General features: G+C 44.4%; 1 protein-coding gene across 1 annotated transcript; it reads left to right on the plus strand.

The window, feature by feature from the left end:
- Window positions 1-274: 274 nt before the first annotated feature.
- On the plus strand, window positions 275-9,763 carry LOC124273229 (aminopeptidase N-like). The gene is made up of 4 exons (XM_046708444.1): window positions 275-469; window positions 8,601-8,795; window positions 9,245-9,358; window positions 9,710-9,763. The coding sequence occupies exons 1-4, from the start codon at window positions 275-277 to the stop codon at window positions 9,761-9,763; spliced, it is 558 nt and encodes a 185-aa protein (XP_046564400.1).
- Window positions 9,764-9,859: the final 96 nt, after the last annotated feature.

A 9,859-nucleotide genomic window follows, 5' to 3' on the forward strand; every position in this document is an offset into this window, starting at 1 on the left:
ATGAAGACATTGTAGATGTGTGACAAAGATGTCTGATGTACACAGTTTACTTTGTGTTGCAGCGACTCCATCACCAGCCACAGACCGCGACCTCTACTCCGCCAGCGAGGACGGTGACCTGGAGAGAGTGAAGCGGATCCTGGCAGCGGGTCACGTGGGCATCAACACGAGAGGAGGAGGATACAGCAGCTATACACCGGTGATGGCGGCAGCACTGAGGGGACACAGAGATGTGGTGTAGCTCCTGGTGGGTAGAGGGGCTGATATGTCACTAATGGACAGGCGCGGTAGGAACGTCCTTCACTGGGCCTGTTTGGGTGGAGACCTGGAGATCGTGAAGCTGATCCTGTCCCTGAACGTGGTGGACATCAACGCCAGGGGCAACAGCGGCCGACTACGCGAGACGCTTTGGACATCAGCGAGTGGTGGATCTCCTGGTGTCACGTGGTGGACACTGAAGTCGGTGTCGGTGTGGACAGCGACGGAGCACGTGCCGTTACTGACACTGACGAGGTGTGTGCCGTCCACGTTGTCGTGTGTCACAATTTACGTGATTTCCTTTTACTTTGTGAATATAAATAAAACTTGTTGAAAGTATTTTCAGACATTTTGTCATTCGTTGTGTTTGGAACCTCGCGTGATCAGGTAAGAATATTGTGAAGTGAGTGTAAACATAAACGGTGAGTGATTGGACGTACACGTCGCCCGTCTTTAGATTATTCTGTGTTAATTTTGTTCCGAGAATATCGCGAATTGTTAAACAGACAACAACAAACTGTTTGTTTACATGTCGCTGCACTCTGTGACCTCAGACTGAGCCGAGATTCACCCAGATGACGTAAATAGAGGAAACATCTCTAGCACCACGAACTGCTCAAACTGAAAAGTAGCATGCCATAACGACGTCATCCAACCTCAAATCACAAAAGCCTCACACCCGTCTGGGAGGTCATCAAATCACATAAGTGTTGTGTACCGAATGAAATAAACGGAACAGTCACTGGAAGATTGATGATACGGTTAAACCTGATTGTGCAAGGTGGATGTTCACCATTGATGTTAGTGACTGTTTCAGTATTGGACAGTTCTGTAAATATGAACTGAGAGGTGCCTATTTCACAGACTGTTCTACCACCAGTGGTTACATCACTGAATTGGCTCGATTGTTTACAAACTGCCGCCATATTGCTTGAATATTGCAGAATGCGGCGTTAAGCAACATCCAAACAACATACTACTTACCATCTTAAATTGTGGCTCTACTAGATTCGATCCCATATATTCCACAAATGTGGCGAACCCCTCATTGAGCCATAAGTCGTCCCACCATTTCGGTGTCACCAGGTTCCCGAACCACTGAAAGAGAGTGAATACAGTTATACGCAACCTTTAGCAATATTCCAGCAATTTCAGGCAGGTGCTCCCTTCAATGCTCCTTGTGATGGTCCATGGACCACTACCACCACCTGCAGGTGGACCAGTGTTACTGTCCTCCTTATGATGGTCCATGGTCCACTACCACCACCTGCAGGTGGACCAGTGTTACTTTCACAGAACTTCAACACTCCAACATTAAAGGTGTTAGAAGAACTCCCAACCTGCCTAGTTGTTCTTACCAAGTTCAAACCAGTTATGTTCTACCCACACAAATCACTCCTGGTGTATGCAAACGTGTGGAATCCATATTTATTATGCCTATTCATTTTATATGTCAGCAAACTCCGTCAAGTAATTCCTGTGTGCCTACGTGAGGTTTGCTTTATCAAGCTTATGATCCAATTAAGTTGTGTGTTACATTAATGACAAGAGGCAAGGAAATGGTAACATCACTTCAACACGAAGCATAACCGGAATATAATGATTCATTGAATCTTCCGTGTACTGCCGCAGTCAGCCCAGCGACACCAGGTTGGTCTATCGGTATTCTTATGTTGGGCCTTGTAAACCAGAGGCTAATACCACGGACTACATTCGACATTGGCCAACTTTTGATGTTACATTAATGTCAAGGCAATTGCATAACTAAAATCAAAAGAAAATGTTCTCATTTGAGGAGCACTGTACACAGCCCACCCGTTAAACTGGCACATCGGGAATGGAAACACGGCCAATTGTATCTTGTTGTCATATGACTACTGACATGACTGTATCGTGTTCTCATGTGAATACTGACATGACTGCATCGTGTTGTCATGTGACTACTGACATGACTGTGTTGAGTTGTCATATGACTACTGACATGACTGTGTTGAGTTGTCATGTGACTACTATTGTTGTTTTAATGAATTCCTCCTCTACAAGGTGCACTGTGTGACAGCGTCATGGAGACACGTATCTGACGCTTGTAGAGTCAGTCATGCTTGACAACGGATCAAGACTGTGTATCCCACTACATGTTACCCTCCTGCTTGACAACGGTTCAAGACTGTGTATCCCACTACATGTTACCCTCCTGCTTGACAATGGTTCAAGACTGTGTAGACCACTACATGTTACCTGCTTGACAACGGTTCAAGACTGTGTATCCCACTACATGTTACCCTCCTGCTTGACAACGGTTCAAGACTGTGTAGACCACTACATGTTACCTGCTTGACAACGGTTCAAGACTGTGTATCCCACTACATGTTACCCTCCTGCTTGACAACGGTTCAAGACTGTGTATACCACTACATGTTACCCTCCTGCTTGACAATGGTTCAAGACTGTGTATACCACTACATGTTACCCTCCTGCTTGACAACGGTTCAAGACTGTGTGTCCCACTACATGTTACCCTCCTGCTTGACAACGGTTCAAGACCGTGTATACCACTACATGTTACCCTCCTGCTTGACAACGGATCAAGACTGTGTATCCCACTACATGTTACCCTCCTGCTTGACAACGGTTCAAGACTGTGTATCCCACTACATGTTACCCTCCTGCTTGACAACGGTTCAAGACCGTGTATACCACTACATGTTACCCTCCTGCTTGACAACGGATCAAGACTGTGTATCCCACTACATGTTACCCTCCTGCTTGACAACGGTTCAAGACTGTGTGTCCCACTACATGTTACCCTCCTGCTTGACAATGGTTCAAGACTGTGTAGACCACTACATGTTACCTGCTTGACAACGGTTCAAGACTGTGTATCCCACTACATGTTACCCTCCTGCTTGACAACGGATCAAGACTGTGTATCCCACTACATGTTACCCTCCTGCTTGACAACGGTTCAAGACTGTGTATCCCACTACATGTTACCCTCCTGCTTGACAACGGTTCAAGACTGTGTGTCCCACTACATGTTACCCTCCTGCTTGACAACGGTTCAAGACTGTGTATCCCACTACATGTTACCCTCCTGCTTGACAACGGTTCAAGACTGTGTGTCCCACTACATGTTACCCTCCTGCTTGACAATGGTTCAAGACTGTGTAGACCACTACATGTTACCTGCTTGACAACGGTTCAAGACTGTGTATCCCACTACATGTTACCCTCCTGCTTGACAACGGTTCAAGACTGTGTATCCCACTACATGTTACCCTCCTGCTTGACAACGGTTCAAGACTGTGTATCCCACTACATGTTACCCTCCTGCTTGACAACGGTTCAAGACTGTGTATACCACTACATGTTACCTGCTTGACAACGGTTCAAGACTGTGTGTCCCACTACATGTTACCTGCTTGACAACGGTTCAAGACTGTGTGTCCCACTACATGTTACCTGCTTGACAGCGGTTCAAGACTGTGTGTCCCACTACATGTTACCTGCTTGACAACGGTTCGAGACTGTGTGTCCCACTACATGTTACCTGCTTGACAGCGGTTCAAGACTGTGTGTCCCACTACATGTTACCTGCTTGACAGCGGTTCAAGACTGTGTGTCCCACTACATGTTACCTGCTTGACAGCGGTTCAAGACTGTGTGTCCCACTACATGTTACCTGCTTGACAACGGTTCGAGACTGTGTGTCCCACTACATGTTACCTGCTTGACAGCGGTTCAAGACTGTGTGTCCCACTACATGTTACCTGCTTGACAGCGGTTCAAGACTGTGTGTCCCACTACATGTTACCTGCTTGACAATGGTTCAAGACTGTGTGTCCCACTACATGTTACCTGCTTGACAGCGGTTCAAGACTGTGTGTCCCACTACATGTTACCTGCTTGACAACGGTTCGAGACTGTGTATACCACTACATGTTACCCTCCTGCTTGACAACGGATCAAGACTGTGTGTCCCACCACATGTTACCCTCCTGCTTGACAACGGTTCAAGACTGTGTGTCCCACCACATGTTACCCTCCTGCTTGACAACGGATCAAGACTGTGTATACCACTACATGTTACCTGCTTGACAATGGTTCAAGACTGTGTGTCCCACTACATGTTACCCTCCTGCTTGACAACGGTTCAAGACTGTGTAGACCACTACATGTTACCCTCCTGCTTGACAACGGTTCAAGACTGTGTATCCCACTACATGTTACCCTCCTGCTTGACAATGGTTCAAGACTGTGTAGACCACTACATGTTACCTGCTTGACAGCGGTTCAAGACTGTGTGTCCCACTACATGTTACCTGCTTGACAACGGTTCGAGACTGTGTATACCACTACATGTTACCCTCCTGCTTGACAACGGATCAAGACTGTGTGTCCCACCACATGTTACCCTCCTGCTTGACAACGGTTCAAGACTGTGTGTCCCACCACATGTTACCCTCCTGCTTGACAACGGTTCAAGACTGTGTATCCCACTACATGTTACCCTCCTGCTTGACAACGGTTCAAAACTGTATACCACCACATGTTACCCTCCTGCTTGACAACGGTTCAAGACTGTGCATTCCACTACATGTTACCCTCCTGCTTGACAACGGTTCAAGACTGTGCATTCCACTACATGTTACCCTTCTGCTTGACAACAGTTCAAGACTGTGTATACCACTACATATTACCTGCTTGACAACGGTTCAAGACCGTGTATACCACTACATGTTACCTGCTTGATAACGGTTCAAGAATGTGTATACCACTACATGTTACCTGCTTGACAACGGTTCAAGACTGTGTATACCACTACATGTTACCTGCTTGACAACGGTTCAAGACTGTGTATACCACTACATGTTACCTGCTTGACAGCGGTTCAAGACTGTGTATACCACTACATGTTACCTGCTTGACAGCGGTTCAAGACTGTGTATACCACTACATGTTACCCTCCTGCTTGACAACGGTTCAAGACCGTGTATACCACTACATGTTACACTCCTGCTTGATAACGGTTCAAGACTGTGTATACCACTACATGTTACCTGCTTGACAACGGTTCAAGACTGTGTATACCACTACATGTTACACTCCTGCTTGATAACGGTTCAAGACTGTGTATACCACTACATGTTACCTGCTTGACAACGGTTCAAGACTGTGTATCCCACTACATGTTACCCTCCTGCTTGACAACGGTTCAAAACTGTATACCACCACATGTTACCCTCCTGCTTGACAACGGTTCAAGACTGTGCATTCCACTACATGTTACCCTCCTGCTTGACAACGGTTCAAGACTGTGCATTCCACTACATGTTACCCTTCTGCTTGACAACAGTTCAAGACTGTGTATACCACTACATATTACCTGCTTGACAACGGTTCAAGACCGTGTATACCACTACATGTTACCTGCTTGATAACGGTTCAAGAATGTGTATACCACTACATGTTACCTGCTTGACAACGGTTCAAGACTGTGTATACCACTACATGTTACCTGCTTGACAACGGTTCAAGACTGTGTATACCACTACATGTTACCTGCTTGACAGCGGTTCAAGACTGTGTATACCACTACATGTTACCTGCTTGACAGCGGTTCAAGACTGTGTATACCACTACATGTTACCCTCCTGCTTGACAACGGTTCAAGACCGTGTATACCACTACATGTTACACTCCTGCTTGATAACGGTTCAAGACTGTGTATACCACTACATGTTACCTGCTTGACAACGGTTCAAGACTGTGTATACCACTACATGTTACACTCCTGCTTGATAACGGTTCAAGACTGTGTATACCACTACATGTTACCTGCTTGACAACGGTTCAAGACTGTGTATCCCACTACATGTTACACTCCTGCTTGATAACGGTTCAAGACTGTGTATACCACTACATGTTACCTGCTTGACAACGGTTCAAGACTGTGTATACCACTACATGTTACCTGCTTGACAATGGTTCAAGACTGTGTATCCCACTACATGTTACACTCCTGCTTGATAACGGTTCAAGACTGTGTATACCACTACATGTTACCTGCTTGACAACGGTTCAAGACTGTGTATACCACTACATGTTACTCTCCTGCTTGACAACGGTTCAAGACTGTGTATACCACTACATGTTACCTGCTTGACAACGGTTCAAGACTGTGTATACCACTACATGTTACCTGCTTGACAGCGGTTCAAGACTGTGTATACCACTACATGTTACCTGCTTGACAGCGGTTCAAGACTGTGTATACCACTACATGTTACCTGCTTGACAACGGTTCAAGACTGTGTATACCACTACATGTTACCTGCTTGACAACGGTTCAAGACTGTGTATACCACTACATGTTACCCTCCTGCTTGACAAGGAATCACACATAACCCTAATCTAAACAGGTATGATACAACCCCCCTATCTAAACAAGTCATCACATATCCTATGTGCCTAAACAATTCATCATATATTCCACTGAACCTAAACAATTAATCGTATATTCCCCAGAACGTAAACAATTCATCATATATTCCCCTGTAATTAAACAAATCATCATATGCTCCCCTGTAAGTAAACAATTCATCATATATTTCCCTTTACCTAAATAATTCATCAAATATTCCCCTGTACCTAAATAATTCATCCTATATCCCATGTACCTAAATAATTCATCATATATTCCCATGTACCTAAACAATTCATCCTATATTCCTCTGTACCTAAACAATTCATCATATATTCCCCTGTACCTAAATAATTCATCAATTTTTGCATCAGTTCAGAAGAAGGTACTGTATGTACAACCAAGTCGATACTTTTAGATAAAGGAGACGCTGAGCGCGATGGTGACCACGTAGCATGGTCCCGACGTCGGATCTCCTGGCTCTCAGTCCAATCTCTCTCAACCTGTTCCGTACATTTTGACCGGATATCCTCTTAAGTCCAGGCACCCTGGCTGCTGTGCTCTCACCCGTGGCAGTACGATCAGCTTTTGTCTATGGTGAAATGGGCGTACTGCCATTGATTACTATTAGATTGGTACGCATTGTGAAATATTGGATTAAGATTATCACCAGTGACGGAAACCGATATATAAACATTATATATAGGGCTCTAGTCGACAATGCTCGACAGAATCCAGCATATACGACATGGGTTACTCTCATTAGAGATTTGTTGTTTCACTATGGATATAGTTTTATCTGGTTACAACAGAAATTGACTGAAGTTGAAGTATTAACCTTCAACTTAGCCAAATTTGTTTATCATATATTTCAGGTAAAGCAAAACTATAATCTGAATTATCCATGAATGTTTATTTCCTTCCTAGTGCTTTTTTCTGTCACGAAGGTCTTTGCAAGTGGGTTGGGTTGGGTTGGGGGAGGGGGGAGGCAAATGTTGGCAATCGCTTTTGAAAGTATGTGTGATGTATTTGTCATGTTGGCCGTTGGCCTATCAAAGAAATAAACAAACAAACATATGTAGTACCCGGATGTACCGATCTGTACGAGGACGGTCATTTGTTATACCCGTTTGGTTGTAACGAGCTGCAAGCCGTAATATCGTGCTCAGACTAACATTCAGACGCCTGGAAACAGAAGATTAGTAATCTCCAGCGCGGATTCTTTCAATGGCGATGTTCCGTGTCGCAGCGTCAAGACGTAGCGTATGTACAATATAGAACAAGTTTTATGGATAACAACTTCTTTATTTCGTGAGTGCGACGTTTCGGTACAGATTCCTGTACCGTTGTCAAGCAAGAGTGATGACAACGGTACAAGAATCTGTCGCACTCACGAAATAAAGAAGTTGTTATCCATAAAACTTGTTCTATATTGTACGTCTCAACTTCTAAAATGCCACTCAAACAAGTAGCGTATGTAGTCATTTGATCTTGAAACTCCTTCAAAACGAATGCCAATTTCCGAAAGTAATCTGAATTTTTATGGCCAGACAGTGCATGCTCTTTGCTGCACAATTTCAACTGGAAGGTGATTTCTGTTGCGTTGTGACGATGCCTTTTTAATCCTTGTAGGAATTCTCATCAAAATCAACATTTTCAGGTCACGTCGATTTTTAACTTTTGCAATTGTGTAAAATCATGTTATCAACACTTTTGTTTCATATTTTGACGATTGTTTGACCACAATAGGTAATTAATAGATATTAGAAAATACAAATCGCCTATTGTTTCTTTTTTGGGATAGTATATATTCCTAAACCTAAACATCACATATCCCCCTGAAACGTTTTTGAAAGGACTGAAACAATAGCCAGGAATGGTGCAAGGTCTCTGGTTCATGTTGTTGTGTTGAAGCTAGATCACAGACGATGGACAGTTTGCCTTGATGCGTGTTCCAGACATGATCGCGATCCCCGACTTTGCAATGGGCGCCATGGAAAACTGGGGGATGATCACGTACCGTGAAAGTCTGCTGCTGTACAAGGAGGCTGTCACCAACAACTATGCTAAACAACAGGTCTTGGTGGCAATTGCCCATGAACTGGCACATCAGGTATAGAAGATGTCGCCAGGTGAACACTTGATTACTTACTGTTCATTTTGTTCCAGGTAAACACTTGATTACTTACTGTTAATTTTGTCCCAGGTAAAACTCTGCTGTTGATTTATATATATCTGTCTAAATGTTGCAAGTGGTTTGGCCAGGTATAAACTCAGGTTGATGATGCTCATTTAGATGTGGGTGTCAGTCGTCTAACACTGGTCCACCTGCAAGTGGTGGTAGTGGTCCATGGACCATCACAAGGAGGACAGTAACACTGGTCCACCTGCAGGTGGTGGTAGTGGACCATTGACCATCACAAGGAGGACAGTAACACTGGTCCACCTGCAGGTGGTGGTAGTGGTCCATTGACCATCACAAGGAGCATTGAAGGGAGCACCTGCCTGAAATTGCTGGAATATTGCTAAAGGTTGCGTATAACTGTATTCACTCTCTTTCAGTGGTTCGGGAACCTGGTGACACCGAAATGGTGGGACGACTTATGGCTCAATGAGGGGTTCGCCACATTTGTGGAATATATGGGATCGGATCTAGTAGAGCCTCAATTTAAGATGGTAAGTAGTATGTTGTTTGGATGTTGCTTAACGCCGCATTCTGCAATATTCAAGCAATATGGCGGCAGTTTGTAAACAATCGAGCCAATTCAGTGATGTAACCACTGGTGGTAGAACAGTCTGTGACATAGGCACCTCTCAGTTCATATTTACAGAACTGTCCAATACTAACATCAATGGTGAACATCCACCTTGCACAATCAGGTTTAACCGTATCATCAATCTTCCAGTGACTGTTCCGTTTATTTCATTCGGTACACAACACTTATGTGATTTGATGACCTCCCAGACGGGTGTGAGGCTTTTGTGGTTTGAGGTTGGATGACGTCATTATGGCATGCTACTTTTCAGTTTGAGCAGTTCGTGGTGCAAGAGATGTTTCCTCTATTTACGTCATCTGGGTGAATCTCGGCTCAGTCTGAGGTCACAGAGTGCAGCGACATGTAAACAAACAGTTTGTTGTTGTCTGTTTAACAATTCGCGATATTCTCGGAACAAAAT

The sequence above is a fragment of the Haliotis rubra genome, unplaced genomic scaffold (genome assembly GCF_003918875.1).
Source record: "Haliotis rubra isolate DU_JTF1 unplaced genomic scaffold, ASM391887v1 Scf1780, whole genome shotgun sequence".
In the NCBI taxonomy this organism is placed as follows: Eukaryota; Metazoa; Mollusca; class Gastropoda; order Lepetellida; family Haliotidae; genus Haliotis; species Haliotis rubra.